This window comes from Diabrotica undecimpunctata, chromosome 9 (genome assembly GCF_040954645.1).
Source record: "Diabrotica undecimpunctata isolate CICGRU chromosome 9, icDiaUnde3, whole genome shotgun sequence".
In the NCBI taxonomy this organism is placed as follows: Eukaryota; Metazoa; Arthropoda; class Insecta; order Coleoptera; family Chrysomelidae; genus Diabrotica; species Diabrotica undecimpunctata.
In genome coordinates, this window is record NC_092811.1 from 132,237,783 (window position 1) to 132,261,499 (window position 23,717).

The following is a 23,717-nucleotide window of genomic DNA, read 5'->3' on the forward strand; positions in this document are numbered from 1 at the left end:
TTGTTGTATTCTGCAAACTTCTCTATCAGGTTTTTTATCACTATAAGTGGTCGTTAGTGCTTTTAAATACCTTGCTGTTAATGATAGCTCTGTTGACATATGGTGTATATGTCATTCTTTTGTCCATTGGCACTCCTACGTATTTTGCCTCGTTGGACCGTTTTATTAATGTGTTGAACATCCTTACTTAACGGTCTAGACCCTGAATAAATATTTTTTTGAACATAACTGCCTGTGACTTCCCTGGGTTTACTGCAATTGTTCATTGAATGCACGAATCTTCCAGCTGATTTAGCGCATATTGTAGGCTTCTTCTCACTAGGTTTGGATCCAAACTTCTCGCTGCTATTATTGTGACATCGACATATAGACTGAGCATAATTTTCGGGGTAATTGGTGTGTCTGCGGTATATATGGTATACAGAAAAGGTGACGGCGCTCCTCCCTGTGGCACTTAAGCCTCAGTCAGTCCGGATTCAGACAAGATGTATCCTATCTGAAACCAGACATTCAGGATAGGTACCTAAATGGGAGAACTTGAAAAAGGTAATAAATAATAATACTACACTTACTGGTTTTAATAGTTATAAATGATAACAATAAATCGATTGTAAATAAAGTTATATATCTATTTCATACTAGAGAACAGATCTTTTTTAACAAGTACAGATAAGTATTGTCACGTCAAAATTTATTGTCGAACACATTTAGAGGCCCTTATTGTAGTAAACGCATGTGGGTGGAACTTTACGTTGAGATTTTATTTGTTCCTAAAAATAAAGAGAAACATATTAGTTGTTAGTCTGAGAAATATTTGTTACCTATTTTTGTAGTTAGAGGCAAAATGATTATTTTTATATTATTGTATATTGGAATGTAAATAGATTTTTTCAAGCAAAAAAGCCATATTTCTAGACATTTTTCAAACGTTGGACAAAGTCTGCATAGAGGTCTACAATCTGGATCAATGCACTGATCTACAAATTAAAAAGCAAACTATCCAGTAACTATTTTCTCCTTCTCAAATAATGCACATCAGATGAACAGTTCTTCCTAAAATTCAATGTAAAAATGACGGTAAATTCAGACTGTAACAGATTTATATAATAGAAATTTTAAAACAATCTTTAAAATTATGAAACGGTGAGAAAAAGTTGGTCCAATGCGTTCAGAATATCCATCTCTTACCAGCCAATTTGCCGCAAATAAGATGTGGTTAACATCTCTTTCTACTACTTGTATCTTTTTTTTTTAACAAATGCACAACATACCAAAAAAACGAACTAGTTAGGGAACTATACAACAATGATCCAGCCACAAGAAGACTAGAAATAACCTGGCTCCAAAACCTACTTTACTTCAAGACTAAGTCAACAGAGGATAAGATGAAACATTGATGGATTTCTTCTTTTTATGGCTCAACACCTGACACACAATTCTTTTTCTTCTTGTACTGCCTATCCGTTTTGGATGTTGCGATCATCATGGCAATCATGAAAACTACTGCTCTGAAAAGATTTGTGGTAGTTGTGTTGAACCACGTACGTAGATTTTTAAGCCAGGAAATTCTTCGCCTTCCTGGTGCTCGTTTTCCTTTTACTTTTCCTTAAAGAATTAATTGCAGCAACCCATATCTTTCGCTGTTCTTCATGATATGACCGAGGGATTCAATTTTGGCTGTTTTTATTGTGGTTAACAACTCTTTTTCCTTTATATCTCTTTTTTCCCTATATCTTTAGAATTCTACGATAACATTAGTTATCGTAGCGTTACATTTCGAAAGCCTCAATTTCCTTACTGGTAGCGTCTGTGAGATTCCACGACTCAACTCTATATAACAGTATAGGAAAGATTAGATGCAACTTAGAAAGATTAATTGTATGCGGAAACGTAGAAGGACGTAGAGGCAGAGGACGCTCACCTATCCGATGGTCAGATCAAGTACAGAAAGCCACTGGAGAGACGTTTTCCGAGTCCATGAGAGCAGCCCAAAATCGCAAGAGATGGAGAGAATTGACAGCCCGCATTGTAGGAAATCACGATCCTCAGCAATGAGGAAACGACAAGAGAGAGATAGGAAAGATATAACATCGTAGTAACCTAATTTTTATGGGTAAGGGAGAGGCTGGAACAGTGGCCAGTCAGGTACAGTGGCCACTTTTAAATATTTTGTTGTTGTTTGATAGATACAGACGCGCCATCTAGTACAAATGCTAACAATTTTAGTCACAGTAGTCGCTTACTACGCTTGACCCCTGCACCATCGTTTCCAGAACCATTTTGTATACGAACCTGTTGAGAGGTGTGTTGTGTAGAAGTAGCAGGTAAGTTTAAACATCTTTTCAACCAATAATAATAAACATATTAAATGTTCTGTATGTTTTGTGGTATACAGTATAGTATTTAAAACTTGCAGGTGATGCAACTTATGATCTATCTTCAAAGTAGTAGATTTTAGGTTATGCCTCCTAAACAATGAACTTTGGGTACCGTGGGTACATATAGGCAGGAACAGTCGCCACTGCTTTTGACAAAAAAAGTGGTGGCCACTGTTCCTACATACTTTTGTAAAAAGCAGTGGTCATTGTTCTTTCTGCAAAAAATACCAAAAATAATTTTGTTTCAGATAGTAATATGCCACGGAAAATACCAAAAAATCCCGCTATTGGAAAAACTACAGATGAAAATATGAGAAAAGCAATTTATGATGTTTGGAAAGGTGGATTATCACAAAAGGCTGCTGTTTTAAAATACGACATTCCACGCTCTATGTTTAGGAGATATTTTAAAAAGTGCAACGAAAATAAAAATAATATAGATTGGACTTCAGATGTTCTTGAGGGAGCTCCAAGATTGACCCCAAATTATGGTATTAATCAATTTTTTTCTTCAACCGAGGAAAAAGAACTGAGTAATTATTTACAGACGATAACCAAGCTTCATCATGGTCTCAATCCGAAAGGTGCCAGACAACTAGCTTATGATTTGGTAATTACTAACAGGAAAAAAATACCAACTTTATGGGAAGAAAACAAGATGACAGGCAAGTTTTGGTTTACAAGTTTTATGAAACGAAATTCAGAATTATCATTACGATCAGCCGAAGCAACTTCACTAGGTAGGGCAATGGGGTTTAGTCAACCAGTCGTTGAAAATTTTTTTAGTTATCTTAAGAAGATTTATGAAAAATATGCATCAACACCTAGTCAGGTATACTATGTTGACGAAACAGCACTAACAACTGTGCAAGATACAAGAAAAGTAATAGCCAAAAAGGAACAGAAATAAGTAGGCCATATAGATTCAAATGAAAGAGGCACTTTGGCACCAATGGAAAGTTTCGAACTTGGATTTGAGGTTCGAATCTGTTTGTAAATGCCCCTTTGTCCGCTTCTTGTCGGTCGACGATAATAGGTTTAATAAAATTGAAGTTGTGGAGTAAAAGTGTTACAGCTACAGCTACTGGTAATTACACAATATGATGTTCGTTAGGTAACTACTTATGATTGACTGTATGTAGACTGCGCTCACATGAGCTCAAATCCCCAATTTATAATCTCACAAATATTTCATACCTAAGCACAAAGGTTATTGCTTCCTATTATACCATACTAACTGTGTTCAACGATTTTTAGTTCAGCAGATTCCCAAAGAGATAGAGTGGATAAAGATTCTTTTAACCAGTTAACAGTAAGGTCATTATTACACCTTAATATTAAAGAACCAGTTTCACGTGCAATGCAATAAACGCTATAGGTAATTCGATTTCGCCATTTTTAGTGTTTTGCCATATGCATATTTCTTGATTTTTATCTGTGATGATGTTTTCCTGTTGATCTTGCAATTAGTTAGCTGTGTTGGATTTTTGAAGACCAGCTTCTTGTTTTACCTTTTTATGCATATTAAATGTATCGTGTTTTGTTCCAACAACTCTATCTCTTCACACTGTGTTTTTAACCAATCTTCTTTGGCCTTTCGTATTTCGGTTCTTATTTGTCTCTGAATATTTTTGTAAATTCTTCTGCTATTTTTTGATTTTCTTCGTTCTTCCATGAATTACACTATATTGTCATTCATCCAACTTTTCCTCTTCTCTTTATTTTCTATTAGATGTTCTTCTCTGACCTTGTTAAATGTCACATATATTCTGGAGTGATTCTTTTGGATCACATTTACTTAACCTATTTAACTCTAACATTCTAATATACCACAAACTTTTGGGGTTTAAACACGAATTGAAGGTTCATATTAGCACTACTTCCTATATATATTTATAGCTTACCTGTAGTTCGGGTTCCAAACTTTTGAATGATATGGAAGCTTTTTGTTTGAACACTGCGCATGCTAGTGGTGTAGCGAAAGTTAGGCACAATCCTAGAAAACCAACCGAAATTGGTAGGGTCATCTGTGGATATTTTTGTAAGAATCCTTTTCTTTCCAACGAGTTCATTATAATTGGGGTTCCGACTAAAATAAGACATAAATGGTACCAATTAGATGGATTTTAAGTGCTATAGAAGAATTTTTATGTACTTTTTAGTCTTGTTACAAATTGAATGAATAGACAAAGGCAATATTTTAAACTTAAATAAATGTTACCAATAGAAACATCAGAAAATATCTTACCCATGCCTGGTAGTGCCATACATACTCTACTGAAAACGACCTGAGCAATTCCACTTTGAGCTGCCTTTTTGGAGTATCCTAATTTGTTGTTATTTTCATCGTATACTGGAGTTCCTTGCCGCAATTCTCTAAAATGGAGACAAAAATTATAAATTAATCATAATAATATATACACCTGATCACAGCAATCAAAAGTATGTACATAAAATATTGAATTTCAAAAATAAGAATACTCACTGTGCCCTCATCATTGGAATGTTTATACAGTTAGCAGCTGCTACGGCAACAAATGGTACCATTCGACCAACTATACTAGGCATTGCCTAAAATAAAAATTACCATATTTACATTGGAGGACTTACAACAACATTATTATAACAAAATTTTTATAAATTGGAAAGAAAAATGGAAAAACATAGCAACGAATTCAAATAATCAATATTATACTATCCACCCTACCCTACCACAAGATGTTGACTATATTTTCAAATATGCAATGCCAAAGAAGTTGACAGCCACAATTACTCGACTGAAAACTAATCACGGTGCATTCCCAGCTCACTTGGCTAAGTTAAATATTATCCCTTCTGGGGTATGCTCATGCGATAATATATCACAATGTGACATCAACCATATTCTTTTTAAGTGCGATAAACATAGGTATGAAACAGATCAGCTGTATTCAAAACTATCAGAACTTAAAATTCAGACTCCCATAAACATCACCCATATACTCTCCTTAGATAGTAGAGAAGTATACGAACTAATATGTAACTTTTTATTTAAAGTTGGTTACATTATTTAAAAACTAATATCTTACATTACAATTCTGTGGCTAAAGGACTAGTTTCCAAGCCAACTCACCAAACACACACACACACACACACACAAATTACCATTGGAAAAAATGTTATAAAAATAAGCAAGAAGAAAGGAACTTGACCTACAGCATAATCTCATGCACCAATCCTGTTTATTTTTTAATATTTTGTTTTGTTTCCATTACTCTTTTCGTCATTTAGATTCCAGTTTTGACATCAAACCGTCTTTTATACCAGATATTACACGTGTGTTGTAATATCTGGTATAAAAGTCTAAATAGAAAATAATCTCTTCAAAATGTGGAAATTTTGTTCTGTGATGCACTTATCTTGAAGTAAAGGAAATTCGCCTAATACAGGGTTTTTTTAAATACTATTAGAATGTTATATCTAATAAATAGTTTTGTAGAGCACAAAAAAAATTATTTTGGTAAAAAATTAAGCGAATTATGGCCAAAATATTTATATATTTTTGACGTTTTATGGAATTTTGAGGTTATGTGTCAATATTTTGGGCTAAAATTTGGTAAATCTTCATTTTTTTGATGCCGAACATTACCCCAAAATTTAAGCTCAAGTTTGCTCTGGTTCAATTTTGATATTCCTATCCGGGTATAAAAGATGCATCCTTTAGAAAAAGATGCTAGGGAATAAAACCACTAGTATGACGGATATTTAAACTTACCTTTGTTAAACTATTTAATCCTAACGCTGTACCTACAGCTCCCGTGGTAGCACATAAATAAGAAGTTATTATTTGCCTAAAAAATAAATTAGTTTAATATTCAAATGTTTGCTGCAAATAATCACGTAATGATAAATATTGTTGTGAGTCACAGATCCCTGATCGCGGCCCTGTGCGTTATAGAAACACGAGAGAGAAGTCTTTCCGTCGCGAACCCCGTTAAAAAGCTGACCTTCTGGAATTTCGGATCTTCGCGTGGATTCGACCGTCGTCGCACAGTGGGGCGAAAACGCTTAAAAACCGCTAAAGAACGCTTAAAAATTATAAAATCCTCAGGAGATTGAAGTATAGCCTGGAAATTAAAGGCAGACTGTGTTACCAAGTCCAGAGGTGCAGGAATGTCACCTGTGATGTATATATTTGTTTTATCGATTACAAAAAGGCATTTGATAGAGTAAAAATAACAAGCTCATATCCATCTTAAAAGAAACGGGCTTATTTGATAGAGACTTGCGAATTATATATAATTTATATTACAATCAAACTGCCAACATTAAAGTGGATGACCAGTTGACAGAGACAATCTCCATAGATAGAGGAGTGAGACAAGGATGCATTCTGTCTCCAGTGCTATTTAACATGTACCCGGAGCGTATCTTCGAGTAAGCACTGGGACAACTACAGGAAGGCGTCTTAGTTAACAGAGTACGTCTAAACAACATTAGATATGCTGACCACGCAGTAGTTTTTGCAGATAGCCTAGATGGTTTATAATATGTCGCGCATATCAGATATAAGTCGAGAATATGGGCTGGATCTCAATACAAACAAAACAAAGTACATGGTAGTTAGTAAGCGCGAAATATTAAATACACATCTTTTGGTAAACCAATAGGGTAAAGCATAGGGAAAGCAAGATCAGCATTCGTAAAGATGAAGTCTTTTTTCAGAAGTCACGATTTACCACTTAGTACCAAAATTTTTATCATCAGAATCTATGTATTTTCTACATTATTATACGGAGTTGAGGCATGGACGCTCTCTGAAGCTTCTTTAGGAAAGCTCGAGGCCTGCGAGGTGGGGTGTTACAGGCAAGGAATGCGAGATCACTAACACAATCAACGAGCGTAAATTAGAATATCTTATCCATGTTATGAGAAATGAACACAGATATAGCTTATTGCAACTCATTCTTCAGGGCAAGGTATTTGGAAAGAGAGAACCAGGGAGAAGAACAATATGTTGGCTTCAAAACCTAAGGAAGTGGTTCAATACGTCTACAACCGGACTATTCCGAATAGGTGCAAGTAAAGTTAGGATAGCAATAATTTTTTTTAAACTTAATCTTTTTATGAATTGTAATATTTTAGGGATAATACCACACACCGTAAGAAGAAGAAGTGTTACCAAGTACTTGGATAATATATAATATGAAACGAATTCGAGGATAATGAAATGTTCAGTATACAAGACAATTGTCAAGAAATAGAACAAATATTTTTCAAAAAAGTTGTGGAAGGTATCATTATATAGGGTGGAAATCAATGGAATAAAATTATTTCTGTCCTTGTTTTAGAAAATGCTGACACTGATCGACTTTTATATATAAATATGCGCTTTTTAAACATAAATTTAAATGTACAGGGTGACTCACGTAAGCCTAGCATATTTCTTTATAAAGCTTTTTTTTATTTATTGAGTATCTGAAAAAAAATCATTTTTAAGCTCTTTTTGGCTTTTTAGCGGTAGCTGTTTCGAGACTATTACTTTATTATATAAGCCCACTGAGGCGGTCTTAGATTAGTTTAGTGTTAGTTATTTTGCGTATTAATGCGAATTGTTTTGTAAGCAATAATGATTAATGTAATTTTATTAAAATTTGTGTATATCTTTTAGCTTCATAAACAATTCCACATACTTATCTGTTTGTACTATATCTCCACTTCTGTTGCTATAATTGACTAGGGCGTTGAAGGACTGATTCAGCCACTGCCAGAACACTACTGCTGGTATACTCCTGTAAAACGTTATCATTCCTCCGGTAATGACCATGTTCGAAGGAACTTGAGCTGACATTCTTCCGAGGACGAACATCTTTTCGCCGGTGTCCGGATGAAACGCCGAATCGTATAAATTTTTGGCTCTCCATAGTTTGTCTTCGGTTAGTCCTTCGATATGTTCGTTTCGTCTGAAAAGTGCGATGAAGATTACAATTCAATACAGCCTTACCAAGGAAAAGATCAAGCAGAAAAGAACCATTTCAACATACTCACAAAAAAAAGTGGGGTTCGACGGAAAGAAAAAGCCAACTGACGATGCAAAACCTGGTAGCAGCAAAATGGATGTTGCGGTAGCAAGTTCAAGTTATGTTAGGAAAAAAGCCAGAAAGGAACTCGTAGAAGATGATTCTCTTCAGATGATTTAAATGAAAGTATGACTCGACTACTATGAACTAGATGACTCGACTGATGAGAAAGAATTCCCGAATATGGACAAGTAATCCAAAAGATGATGCAGAAAGAAACACAGAAGGCAATTAAAGGAAAAGGATTCAAGAAAGTCTAAAGAGTTGGAATGAAGAATGATAGTTGTGGTAAGGCACGTGAGTATTTATAAAGTCAAGATACAATATAAAAAATACTAGTGGCTTATTTATCATAATATTCTCGCATGGAAGAGGTAGATCTGAACGTATTGCTACATGAACATTTTAAGAAGGCTGTGGTATACTACAAAGTAAAATAAATGAATTTTTCTTACCTGTACCTGTCCACTATTGACTTAGCTTCATCTAGGCTTCTCGATGAAGCAAATATGTTTAACGGATTGGTCGTAATGAAAAAATGTTTAGCTCTTCCTACGTACGTTTTCTGATCATATCTTGGTTCGTCGATGTTTATCTTTTTTGAACTTAAAGCCATCGTTATACTGAAACCTAAAAAGATCAGTTAAGTAATTAACAAAAAAAAAACAAAACTAGGTATACTCCAGCAAATAAATAATGAAATAAGTCATACGCGTAATGTCATCTCTTAAGTTATCGTATAATTTAGCTGTCCCTATGAGTTTTACCAAGAAGCGTGTCAATATTTTTATAAAAAATATTAAATGGAGTATTAGAATCGAACAACTAATATATCAATATAATTTAAAACATTTTCGGTCGCATTCAGGAATTCCATCTTCTTAGTTTTTCTTGCTGTTCTGTCAATATATTACGCTCCTTCAGCTCTTCACTTCTTTTGTTTTAATTTTTTTTTTTGCTTTTTGTTTCTGATGAAATTTTTTAGGATAACTTAGATCCTGTAGTTCTTGAAGTTCTTTGTTCATATTTTCTTTTTTCTTTCTGTGGTGAATTTTCTTTTCTCCTTTACATAGTTATTTATATTGTCATTCCGTACGCAAATCAGTCATTTGTTCTTGTTATTTTTTGTTTACCTTTCATGCCTAGTCATTCTTCAGCTGCTTGTATCGTTTATGTTTAGCATCTATTTCCTTTTTTAAATGTCTAAAATTCTTACTCTTTACCTACTTTTGACCCAGTAGTGATCAGAATCCGCATTTGCTCCTCTTCCAGTGCGGAAGCTTATTATATTCGATTTTTGTCTTAAGTCTACAATGGCATGATCTATCATATGTCTGTTTGGTGATTTTTAGGTACCTTTGTGTATATTTTTTCGAGCGAAATTAAAATTATACTTCTTCTTCAAGTGCCATCTTCGTTCCGAAGGTTGGCGATTATCAGGGCTATACGTATTTTCGAAACTGCTGACCGAAACAATTCGTTGCTGCTACAGCTATACCATTTCCGTAGATTTTTAAGCCAGGAGTTTCGTCTTCTTCCTATGGACCTATTTTCTGCTATTTTCCCTTGCATAATTATTCGACGCAGTTCATATCTTTCGCCTCTTGTAATGTGTCCCAAGTATTGCAGTTTTCCTTTTTTGATCGTAAATATGATTTCCTTTTTTTTATTCATTCTTCTCAAGACCTCGACATTTGTGACTCTCTCGGTCCATGATACTCTCAGGATTCTGCGATACATTCACAGTTCAAATGGATAATTGATAATTGGTTCACCTCAATCCAAACAATAAAAAAGCTGTGTGATGATCATTCCGTTACATTAATTGGAACCATGAAGAAAAATAAAGCCGAACTCCCAGTAACGTTCATCTAAAAAAGTAACAAACAAAAATTCAGCTATATTTGCTTATACTAAAAAATCGACACTACTTTCGTATTGCCCTCCAGAAGCCAAGAAAAGATTGTTGTTATGTTATCCACCATACATACTGAAGGAGACCAACCATTGAAAACTTTGTTTTCAAAACTTCCACAAAATTTATTAGATATATTACTACAGCAGTTGGATGTGAAGAATTTGAAAATCATCATTAAAATAATGATTGTGATCTAGAAGGTGAAGTGCCTATGTAGAATTTGTTTTTCTATTATTGAAAGCCCTTTTATGTTCTGCTATACGTTTCTTAAACGTTCTACCAGTTTGACCAATGTAAGTTTTTGGGCAATCGCCACATTTAAGTTTGTATACACCACGGTGTAAGTGGAAGTATAATAAATTTTGTGGAAGTTTTGAAAACAAAGTTTTCAGTATTTTATTGTTATATAAAATGAATTTATATCAAGTAGCGGTCGAATCCATCATTTATAATTGATTCTTATCATCAAACCAAACTCGAAGAAGACACATTCGACCCGCTCGCGCATTCATAGATACACCACTGCTAGAAAATCAAGACGCTGGCCCCTTAGAATTTTTTACAATTTATTAGACCTCGTTGGAATTAATTCATTAGGTCTATGTGAAAGTTGTAATGTCACAAAAATGGAATTAATATCGAACAGAAGGTGATTTCTATAAAACCTCAGTAAACACCTAGTTAGTCCCTTGATGAGAGAACGGCTCGGAATCCAAACTTTGTCAAAAGAGCCAGCTGTTATAGAAAAATATTTGCATACTGAGCCTGAAGTACCTAATGTAGACCAACGGCAATCTTCTTCCGGGAGATGCGCTTTTTGCACACGCAAACAAGACAGAAAATCGACGATAACGTGCAAGAAGTGCAAAAAATACATATGTCTGAACCATCTGTCATGTGTACCCAGATTGAATTAACTATAAATAATAAATAATAAATATTTATGTTTAATAAAATAAAAACATACAACAATTTTGTACTTTTTTAATATATTTAATTTTTTGCAAACATGTGTTTTATGTTTGGGGTACACCTGTACCCCGAATAGTAAAAACATCATTTATAAAACAAAATCTTCTAATTTTCAGTAATCAAAAGATAAGATTACCACAATAAGATGAATTGAGCAGTCTAATTCTTAATTTTTCTACCATTAAAATATTGACATACCCCTAAAATGAATTTGTTTTCAGTTGCTGTAGGTTTTCTGCGCTATGATTTGGATAAATCTTTTACTGCACCACTTTCGTTAAACTTTTGACTGATTTATTGTCAGTAGACTTTGTTATGATATTATTAAACTAAAAAATAAATTTTAGAAGAAATATGCGGTAGACAAGAACAAGTAGAAATAATAGGAATAACAACAAAGCAATACCCAGAAAGTATAGGTAATAAAACATTTAAAAATAACAGAAGTCATCGGATAGCAGATACAATATCAGAAATCATAAATGACAAAAGCGCGAGAGGCGCTGCAAGAATATGTTATTAAATTAAAACAAAAATTTGAAATCGAAAACTTATATATCTTTTGGGTCACATTTTAATAAAAAACTAAAAACAGTTTTATCTTATTTTAGGTCCCATAAATCTACTACTAAAACTACTCTTATCTCACCTTTCACTCTTTCCTCGGTGATTTTTATTTAAACGGCGCTTATCACTAATTATTTAAAAATATATACACGAGTACAAAACTCTTGCGGTTTACATATTTCTACACTTATTATTCTGTATGGAAATTGGTATCTTTTTCGTTAAATTAGTTATCAAAGTTCGACCTTGCGGTTGTTTGAATATGCATAGGCGTGGAAACTATAACAGTATGTCAGTTTTATTGATATTAATAAAAAAATAATAATTATAAATGGTTAAAGTACAATAATGGACTAATTCACAACCTAAAGTTTTCTACGTTATAACAAAATTTGATATCTTTAATTGTAAAGCAATAACTGCAATTATGGATCAATCACACTTTCCAATTGCTGAACTAGGTGGCAGTGCAATGCCAATTTTGCTTTTTTGACATTTTGAGTCTGTAAAATTAAGATGGTGGATCTTAGCCCCCCCATCCACCATCACCACTAAGATCCATTATTGACTACATTATCATGAACCACAAAAGCTCCATCAAAGTGAAAGACACCAGAGTGAAAAGAGGGGCAGAGTGTGGAACAGATCACAAACTTGTGATGGCATGGATGGAATTCCCCTATATCTGGACAAAACAAAAACATACATCGATTGTTACAACGGGAACGACAATAAACGAAAAGAGGCTCAAATTACATCTATTGCAGGAAGAATCAATAAAAGATTTATACAAAAGAAGACTAGGCCAAAACCTAGAAGAATTCAGATATGACACGTTAGATGAATTGCATGAACACATAAAAACCTGCCTGATTTCAGCGGCCTTAGAAGCTCTTGGAGAAGACGACCAAAGGAACACCCATCAGAATATCAAATTAAGGGAAGACACATTGAAATGCATAAAAGAATAGAAAAAACTACACATAAAATACCTAAACACCAAAAAACAGGAAGACTTAGACCTATATAGAGCGAAAAACAGAGAGGTAAAGAAAAGAGTAACAAATGAAAAGAACGAACGATGGGAACAAGCATGCACAGAGATAGAACGACATATCGGAGGAACGAGAAATTCAGAATCATGGCGAATATTAAAAGCACTTCAACGAAATAAGACAGAGAAAACCCAGATCGGCAAAATTAGTGAAAACGAGTGGCAAGAATACTACGTAGAACTACTTACAGAAAACCGTCCCCAATTTCAGGAAGAGAATATAGAACATGCAGGAAATGGGGCATACAACCAGATAGAAATAAGCCTGGCAGAAGTTAAGAGAACAATCAAGACATTGAAGAACAATAAAGCCAACGGACCCGGAGGAATACCAAACGAACTAATTAAAAACGGAACGGAAAAGTTATTCCGCATGCTACATAAGAAAGGAAACAGGAAAAAATGTGAAAACTATAGAGGAATTAGTATAATATCGTCGGTAGGTAGACTTTACGGGAAAATTATTAAGGAAAAACTAGAAACTGAAATAATAGGAAAAATTGGAGAAGACCAAGCAGGGTTCACAGTAGGAAAATCATACCTAGATCATACGTACACAATAGAACAACTGATAGAGAAGAAAATGGCAAAAGGTAGACCGGTCCATCTGGCCTTTGTTGATCTAAAGAAAGCATATGACTCAATACCTAGAGTCAAATTATGGGAAGCATCGAATGATCTCGGAATCCGACAAACACTAATAAAAGCAGTTAAAGCACTATACAAAGAAAACAAAGTAGCTATTAAATGTGGAAATAAAGCCTACAATTCATTTAAGACGACAAAAGGACTTCTACAAGGCTGAGCTACGTCCCCTACTCTGTTTAAAATATTCTTGGAAAAGACACTCAAACCATGGAGAAGAAAGTGCGAAGGAATGGGCATACTAGTAAGAGACGAATACCTATACACCTTAAGTTTTGCCGACGATCAAGTAGTCATCGCACAAGATGAAGAAGATCTCAGCTTTATGCTCAGAAAACTAGAAGAAGAATATAAAAACAACGGAATGGAAATAAACTTAGAGAAAACCGAATACCTAACAACAGAAAACAAGGATATCAGAAACCTAGAGATAGACGAGGGAAGACAAATAAATGGAACAGATAAATTCAAGTATTTAGGAACCATAATATCGAACTAGGGAACAACAGAAGAAGATATAAACAACAGACTGAGACAAACAAGAAACTGTATAAGACAACTAAACTCAGTGTTGTGGGATAAGAACATTACGATAAAGACAAAAAAGAGAATATATAATACCCTGACAAGAAGTATCCTAACATATGGGTCCGAAAACTGGACAATAAACAAGAGAAATAGAGGTAGAATAAGAGCAGTAGAAATGGAGTTCCTGAGGAGAAGCTGTAGACTTACAAAAAGAGACAGAATTGAAAACGCAGAGATTAAGCGGAGAATGGGAGTGCAATCAGACATAATCGACTATATAGAGGAGAAGAGACTATCCTGGTACGGCCACGTCAGAAGAGCGGACAGAGGACGCTGGATAAACAAAATCACAGAATGGAGCCCGATTGGAAGAAGAAAGAGAGGAAGACCCCGAAGGTCATTCAGAGATGAAATCGACGAGGCTATGGAGAAAAGAACCCTGCGAGATGGAGACTGGAATGACAGGGAAAATTGAAGAAAACGGTTGAGTGAAGGAAGACAGTGAAAACTGTGGAAATCCTTAGTAGTAGTAGTAAAATTAAGATGGTCCAAACTCGAGAAGTACCTTTTGCCTCCAAGTAATGTCCGATATCCATAGAAATAGTGTTGAAGCGAAGCTTCTATACTGACGTGTTACTTTTGCTCTATAGTAAAATGCCGAGGCGAGCGTCACGGAAGTAGCGCCACGAAATAACGGCCTTCATATCGATTCACTAATCTCCATCACTTTCATATAAATACAACCTCAGATGTTTATAATTATTGTCAGTTCGACTATTGTATTAAAATGCGACAAAAAATGTTAGTAGTAAAACATTTTAAGTTTTTTTTTATTTATGTATGGCTTTGGATAACTTGATCCATTCAGCTATGATAATGTATTTGACTACTTGAATTTGTTAATGATGTATTGAGAGGTAAATTAAAAATATAATGTAAACATCAGTATCACAAGAATCAGTAGATTGACAAGAATCAAAGTGAATATTTAGAACCAACAAGGAATTACATAACATAGGGATACTTTTCACGCTATGGTACCTTTCATAGCGACTTTATTACAGCACAAGACAGGCCACGGCTTAGGCAGTAAATATATCACATAAGAAAAGACAGAGGGAACAAAGCTAGATTTATACATTTACATTACACATTCCATCCTAAATTTTTCTTTTAGTCCTTTTTAAATATCCCCAAAAAATTTGGCTAAGCCTAATATTACGACGAGATATATATAAAATAGAAGATTGACACTGAGGAAGAAGTATTTGTTCTTTTATCAGATTTTCCAATAGATACATAATAGGTCATTCAGAGATGAAATCGACGAGGCTATGGAGAAAAGAACCCTGCGAGATGGAGACTGGAATGACAGGGAAAATTGGAGAAAACGGCTGAGTGAAGGAAGACAGTGAAAACTGTGGAAATCCTTAGTAGTAGTAGTACATAATAGCAGCATCATTATACAGTGAACGGCTAAATTATGGAATATTATCATTATTTCGAGAACCGTCGAGTTTTGAGGGAAATCCCGAAACAGGTCGATTTTTGTTATAAAATACCCATGTTATAACGTACGTGGAGTAGGGATGATGTCACCGGTGTAGGTGTAGTGACGTAATCGTTAATTTTTTTAAATAGAAATCGGTATAATGCAACACTTCATTTAAACGAGAATTTAATTCTCTATTTAACGACGTTACACTTTTAACTAAAATATTTTTTAGGGTACAAAAACAATTTTTTTTAATTTAAATTCTACTAAATTACAACTAATGATTTAATTAATAATGTACTTTAAAATAACCAAATTATGCATAATAATTATTTTAAATTAAATGTTCGAAATGCCATCCATCCGTTTCTTGACAATATGCGAATCTACGGACACATTCATCAAGTACATTGCGGATGACTTCTTTAGTAATTAGACTCATTTCATGCCTAATTCTATCTTTCAAGTCCTGTAAGTTTTGGGGTCCATTGACATAAACTTTTGATTTTATGTAACCCCACAGGAAAAAGTCTAGAGGTGTTAGATCTGGGGACCTTGCTGGCCACTCTATAAAACTTCGTCTTCCGATCCACCTCCATCTTGTTGAAACCAGATATTTTCATTAGGTAAATTTGGATTATTGGCATTTGGATACATGTTAGCAAGCACAAATATAAGTTGATTTCTCAAAAAAGTTAACGGTACCATATAAAAAATGTGGCTTCATCGGAAAAAAGGATTTGATCGACGAAATGTGGATTGCGGATACATAAATCCTACATAATTTCAGAAAATTGAAGCCGGCGCGGCGATCGGGATCGTCGTCGTTCAATTCCTGATATAGTTGAATTTTGTAGGGATGGTATTTTTCTTTTTTTAAAATACGTAATACCGATCGTTGAGAAACTCCCGAATATTCACCCATTTGTGTGAGGATTGTCATGTACAGTTAATAAAATATCAAGTTTCACAGTGTCTTCAATTTTAGGACGCCCAGCGTTTGGAATATGTTTAACGTGCCCAGTTTCTATCAACAAACTTGAAGCAAATGTGGTCATTAAGAAGAATGATGCGCATACCTTGGGTGGATAGAGTTCGAAACGATGACGTCCTTAAGAGAGCCGGCGTGGAAAGAGAACTCTTTAAATTAATTAAAAAACGCAAGATTGGTTACCTTGGGCACATATTGAGAGGAGCAAAATATGAAATACCACAGTTAATCCTACAAGGGAAGATCGAAGGTAGGAGAGGAGCCGGCCGCAAACAATTATCCTGGTTAAGGAATATTAAAGAATGGACAGGAATACACAATACAGGCGAGCTGTGTCACGCCGCCAAGAACAGAATTCTAGTAATGAGATAGTCGCCTCAGCACTTTGGTGTATGGCATGTTAAGAAGAAGAAGCCCAGTTTCTCCAAATTTTCGGACTATTTTACTTACTGTTGATTAGCTGATGGGTCTGTCTGGATATTTTGCGTTGAATAAATTGCATACCTTGTTCTGTATTCATTTTTATCTCCGCATCCGCTAAGAATTAATATTTCTATGCGTTGTGTTTCATTTAGGTGAGCCATAATTTAGTATTCAAAAGTAAAAATTACAATTGACCACTGATGACAATTCACAAAATCAAAACATTTACGTCAATTAATTTTACAGTAACTATGCCACTATCACTTGCTTGAATTAACATTTGACAAAAAGTTTCAGTGTTTATGAGATAACTTTTTGTGTCCATTATTATTTTTACTTATTTTTGCTTTTACTAAGTATTTACTTCAGAAAGTCATGACAGCAACCGATGGATGGCATTTCGAACATTTAATTTAAAATAATTATAATAATAATAATAATAATGTTTATTGATTTCAATATACAAGAAAAAAAAGTATAATTAGTAGTTTTTTTTACATACATATTAAACTTACATTTGTCATTCAAAAATCAAAAAAACATTTACTCATTACCCGTTAAAACCTATTGGTCGAACACGGGAATAGTGTGTGACGACATTAATTACATTTATTTATGTGTATAATAATCTACAAACATTGTGTAGTATGTATATTACATGTATTTAATTTTTTTTATATTTATACGAACAAATATAAAAAATCACTCTATTGCAAATATTCTCCTTTTTTTTTTAATTTTGATTATTCTTAATTAGTAAGATCGAAAAGTGTATGCACTAACATACGATCTAGACTTAACACATACTTTTTAAATGTAGATTTTACCATATTTATTGAATTAAGAGTATTAATATATATTTTATACATGTTGGGCAAGTGATTAAATATTTTTGGAGCAAGATACATAGCAGATCTCTGTCTTATTGATTTTTTGATATTTCCCAATTGGACACATGTTGATTGGTTTTAGTACGAGTCTCGTAGTGATGAGGTAAGGTACGCAGAATATGCTTATAATCCAGTAAAATAAGGCAAAAAAGGGGGCAAACCTCGGAATGAAAGATAATCAGCTGAAAATTTGCATACGTCTTTATTCTGATGGTATAAAACTTATCAAAAGTCTCATATAATCACGTGTCCGCGACTTAAAATATTAAAGGTCAAAGGTCACGAAAATGAGTTTTCTGCAAATATCTCGTTTCCCTTACACTTTATGACATTTAAGGTGGTAAGAAAAATTGTAGAATGGAAAATTATCTTCAATTTTTGTTTGAAGTACTTTTATGTACCTTCAACCCTTCTTAAGATAGAGCGCAAAGAGTGGGGGACCGCTTACCTGTGTATACGGTAACGCGAAGTCAGCCAGTAGGATTCAATAAATAATAAGTTATATAGTTAATTATTCACTTAAAATACTAATACATATTATCATTAAATTTTTATTATTTATTATTTAATAAACTTTATTTATAGATATTAATTATAAATTATAAATATATATTTTTTATATAATATTTATTTTATTTTTAACAAACATACAATATTAAATAAAATACTTTTCGTCCATATTACTACGAATATTATATCTCAAAATACAAATCTCTTGTACGGCGGTTGCTGTTTCTGCGAAGCTGTAGCAGATGCTCCTTTGTTATATATGACCTAACCGGTTTTTTTTTAATATGAAGTTCTACACACCGTGGCGAATGAGTTTGGGACTTCTATGTATATACGCACAATAGCACCAAAAGAACTGCTGAATACAATATTTTGCAATTGCAAGAAAGGTTGTGGTTCTAATTGCAGATGCAGGAAATCAGGATTGCAATGTACTTTAATTTGTGGGCAGTGTAATGGACAATCATGTCTAAACGCTTCATCAACTTCAGATGATTTCAATGAAGAAAGTGAATATGCACCTGATATTCTTGAATATTTTTATTCTGATACTTTATAAACGAGAATGATGATGATGAATCCGATATTGAGCAGTCAGAGGAAGAAGAAGAAGCAGAAGAAGAAGAAGAAGAAGACGATGAAGAAGATAATTAATACAAAAATATTAACCATACATAATAAAAGAATATATATTATATTTGTAACTTTAATAAATCGATTATTGGATTAGTAAATAAATATATAATTTAAAAAAATAATAAATATGATTTTTTTCAGTATTTAATTAAATATAAAAATGATTATTGTTGAATTCTGCACTTGATCTTAATTTATCGTATATACCTACAGCTGTTAAAAATATCATTAAAGTTCATTTGAAATATTTCATTTAATGTATGTTTGTTAAAAATAAAATAAATATTATATAAAAAATATATATTTTATAATTAATATCTATAAAGATAGTTTATTAAATAATAAATAATAAAAATTTAATGATAATAATAGTATTTTAAGTGAATCATTAACCATATAACTTATTATTTATTGAATCCTACTGGCTGACTTCGCGTTACCGTATACACAGGTAAGCGGTCCCCCACTCTTTGCGCTCTATCTTAAAAAGGGTTGAAGGTACATAAAAGTACTTGAGACAAAAATTGAAGAGAATTTTCCATTCTACAATTTTTCTTACTACCTTAAATGTCATAAAGTGTAAGGGAAACGAGATATTTGCAGAAAACTCATTTTCGTGACCTTTGACCTTAAATATCTTAATATCTTAATAAAGGTTGCATCCTTATTTTACCGGACTATTATGATTGTATGTGTACAGTAGCAGGGAATACATATAAAGTTGCCTCGTATCCATTACGTTATTATCACAGAATAATAAATGAGAGGGGTATGTAATTTTTTTATTAATTATTATTTTCAATATTTTTTTTTTGTAATATGTCGACTTTCTTTAAATAAGTCTTTTGTACACCGCCCCACCCAAGAATTCCATATCTAATTCTAGACTCAATTAGTACATAATATAATATTTTTAAATATTTGAAATCTATTTTAGATTTGAGAAATTTAAACTTTGGAACTAAAGCTCTTAAACACTGTTATTTTTTGTTATTTCATCTATCTGGACATCCCATCCCAGTGTTACTTGATTTTATAATTACGTTTTCCTTCGTGTTGTTAATTGTTATTATGCTAAAAAATGAAAACAAAGAGAAACAGTTCCAGTCACATATAAAAGAAACCCTAGAACACACCTAGGCAGTCGACCAATCAAGCACGGAAATGTGGAACAACTGCAAGGAGGCTCTAAAATTAGCAGCCGAAAGCACATTGGGAATATCCCGAACCCAAGAAAGAAACGACTGGTTCGACCAAGACTGCAAAAAAAGAACAGATGAGAATAACGAGGCATTTAGGACCATGCAACAACGAAAAACTAGAACAACAATAGATAGATACAAAAACTTAAGGAGAGAGGAAAAACGCATACACCGAAAAAAGAAACCAGACTCGGAAAATGACATATCAGAACGGCTCGAAAGCCATATGAGTCAAGGAGAAACAAGAAAGTTCTATCATCAAATAAATATTATTAGAAAAGAATACAAACCGAGAATCAACTATTGTAATGATAAGGAAGGTAACTTACTTACCAACAAAGAGGATATCCTTTTACGATGGGTAGAGCACTTTCGAGAGTTGCTGGAAGGGGAACCTACTAACAATATAGAGCTGGAATACCGAAATGAGGAACTCGTGGAACCCCCCTCGGTAGATGAAGTGAAAATATCTATAGAAAAACTAAGGAACCATAGGTCCCCAGGTAGCGATGGCATCCCAGCAGAGTTATTTAAGCACGGTGGAGAGCAGCTCACCGAGGTGATGCGAGAAATTGTTTGTAGAATTTGGTCTGAGGAGCAAATGCCTGAAGAATGGAGCTTAGGCTTAATTTGCCCGTTACACAAAAAGGGAAACCAACTGGAATGCAATAATTACCGCGGAATTACTCTCCTAAATACAGCATACAAGATATTGTCAAATATTTTGCACGAGAGATTAAAGCCTTATACTGAAATGTTTCTAGGAGAATATCAGGCGGGATTCAGGCGTGGACGTTCAACCATTAACCAGATCTTTACACTACGACAGATCCTCGAAAAAGCGCAAGAGTTTAACATAGATATGTATACAAAGCACGTGGTGTTCGTGTGTATTAAGGTATAAAAAAAAAAAAAAAAAAATTTTTTATACCTTAATACACACGAACACCACGTGCTTTGTATTCAACAGGTATACTAGCCACTCCTGGATATTTCCACTTCATGGTTTGTTCCAGTTTCACTTTTAATTTTAATAGATATGTATCATATTTTTGTCGATTTTAAAGCGGCATATGACAGTGTCTTAAGACCAAGTCTTTACAACGCTATGAATGAGTTGGGAATTCCAAAAAAACTCATATGTTTAATAAAAGTGACAATGGCGAAGATGCTATCAGCAGTAAAAATTCAAAACGACTCGTCAACCCCATTTCAAATACATAGGGGGTTAAGGCAGGGAGATGCGCTGGCGTGTCAGCTTTTTAATGTCGCCTTAGAAAAAGTTGTACGAGACGCTAATTTAGATAGCAGGGGAACAATATTTAATAGATCAGTCCAAATTCTAGCATATGCAGACGACGTGGACATTATAACAAGAACTAGGGCGAGAACCGCGGAAATCCTAACCGAGCTAGTAGCAGCAGCAGAACGAATGGGGTTACAGATAAATCAAAATAAAACCAAATTCATGGCGACTAACACAAATACAAGAGCTGGAAATGTTGACACAAATTTAATCATCAATGACCAAAACTTCGAAGCAGTCAAAGAGTTCATATATCTAGGGACATCGGTTAACCCCAATAATAACACATCTGAGGAAATAAAAAGGCGAATAATAATTGCAAACAGGTGTTATCATGGTCTATCAAAGTACTTAGCTAACAAACGTCTGTCTCAAAAAACTCGTATAAGGCTGTATAGAACACTGATAGTCCCCGTTCTCACATATGGATCAGAGGCATGGACGCTAACGAAAACAGATGAATCCGCTCTATCCATTTTAAAAGAAAGGTGCTACGCAAGATATTCGGAGCGGTCTGTGAGAACGGAATATGGAGGCGTAGATATAACTTTGAACTGCAGAATATCAACAAGCATACGTTTGGTGGTAAAGATATTACCACTATAATTAAGCGAAACCGCCTGCAGTGGACAGGACATGTAGCCCGCGCCCCTGAGTCAAACATGATAAAAAAGATTCTAACAGCGCAACCCGTGGGAATGAGAAGACGGGGTAGATCAAAGCTAAGGTGGATGGACGGGGTAACACAAGATGCCGAGAAGATCGGAGTCGGCAACTGGAAAATGCAAGCGAGGGACAGAATAGAATGGCGAAGAAAGCTTGAGAACGTCGAGGCCCTCTAAGGGCTGTAGCACCAAGATGATGATGATGATGTTAATTGTTATAGAAGTATAAGAAGGTAGTGTTACTTTGTAACTGCAAAACGGAACAAAAAACATTTTTTCATAATTAATGGTTAAACCCTTATAATTAAACCATTCTATTAATTACTGTTTAAATGGGAATAAGCCACAATTAAAGGTTAAAGTACGTTTATTGACGTTTCAATTTCCACTTCGGAAATCGTTCTTAAAATACAAACATTAGTAAATTAAACAAATTTTGCTTTTTTTTGTGGCTTATTCCCATTTAAATAGTAATTACTTTAAAATGCCACAAGAAAATAGCTTCAGAACAATACCATTCTATTAGTTTGAGCATTCTAGCTTAATTATATTCTTTAAATGTTCCCAATTGTCTGCGCTATATAAAATTGCAGTGTCATCGGCAAAACTTACTATCTTCCCCTCAGTATTGAGATTATATAGATCGTTGACATGGATATTGAATAGTAGTGGTCCTAATGCTGTACCTTGAGGCACACCGCATCTTAAGTGAAGTTTTTTGCTGTTTATATTATTTATCCTAACAATTTGTTGTCTGTTGTCCAAGTAAGACTTCAGTAAATTATGAGCAGTGCCTGGTATTCCATTATTTTCTAGTGCTTCTAGTAGTTTTGGATGCCTTACAGTATCAAATGCTTTTGCCAGGTCTAGAAACACATAAGCAGTAGGTTGGCTATTGTCAATTCGATTGTACATTAGTATATTTCATTGGTGATTTTTATTATTGCATCATTTGTCGATAAACCTTCACGGAATCCAAACTATGAAGACAATAATATGCTGTGTTTATCAAAGAAAGATGTTAATCTGATTTTAAGACATTTTTCAAAGATTTTTGTTAAAGTGGTAATTAGTGAGATTGGTTTGTAGTTTGACAAACTTAGTTTCTCTCCTTTCTTGTATATAGGAATTACTTATAGGAACAATTAATTGTTATGCATAATTTGGTTACTTTAACGTACATTATGAATTAAATCATTAGTTGTAATTTAGTTGGGTTTAAATTTTAAAAAAAATTGTTTTTGTACCCTTAAACAAATATTTTAGTTAAAAATGTAATGTCGTTAAATAGAGAATTAAATTCTCCTTCAAATGAGGTGTCACATTCGACCTGTTTCGGGATTTCCCTCAAAACTCGACGGTTCTCGAAATAATGATAATATTCCATAATTTAGCCGTTCACTCTATATGCTCCCGAACATCCAATGATTGATATCGTCAGTGTTACCATTACAATCGCAAAGTTCTGTTTCACTTAA

General features: G+C 33.9%; 1 protein-coding gene across 4 annotated transcripts in view; it reads right to left on the minus strand.

The window, feature by feature from the left end:
* Positions 1-563: 563 nt before the first annotated feature.
* The window catches only part of Sfxn1-3 (Sideroflexin-1-3), a 44,692-nt gene continuing 21,538 nt past the window's right edge, over positions 564-23,717 (minus strand). For 3 of the 4 annotated variants that reach the window (XM_072545318.1, XM_072545317.1, XM_072545315.1), the window contains exons 2-8: positions 8,893-9,067; positions 8,051-8,320; positions 6,133-6,208; positions 4,864-4,949; positions 4,627-4,754; positions 4,283-4,467; positions 564-770 (exon numbers count right to left, since the gene is read on the minus strand). In XM_072545318.1, coding sequence (XP_072401419.1) covers positions 708-770; positions 4,283-4,467; positions 4,627-4,754; positions 4,864-4,949; positions 6,133-6,208; positions 8,051-8,320; positions 8,893-9,053 — 969 coding nt within the window. In that variant the 5' untranslated portion in view covers positions 9,054-9,067 and the 3' untranslated portion in view covers positions 564-707. Of the gene's footprint in view, positions 771-4,282; positions 4,468-4,626; positions 4,755-4,863; positions 4,950-6,132; positions 6,209-8,050; positions 8,321-8,892; positions 9,068-11,976; positions 12,133-23,717 lie in introns of those variants that run through there. The other variant, XM_072545314.1, reaches the window with a different exon arrangement.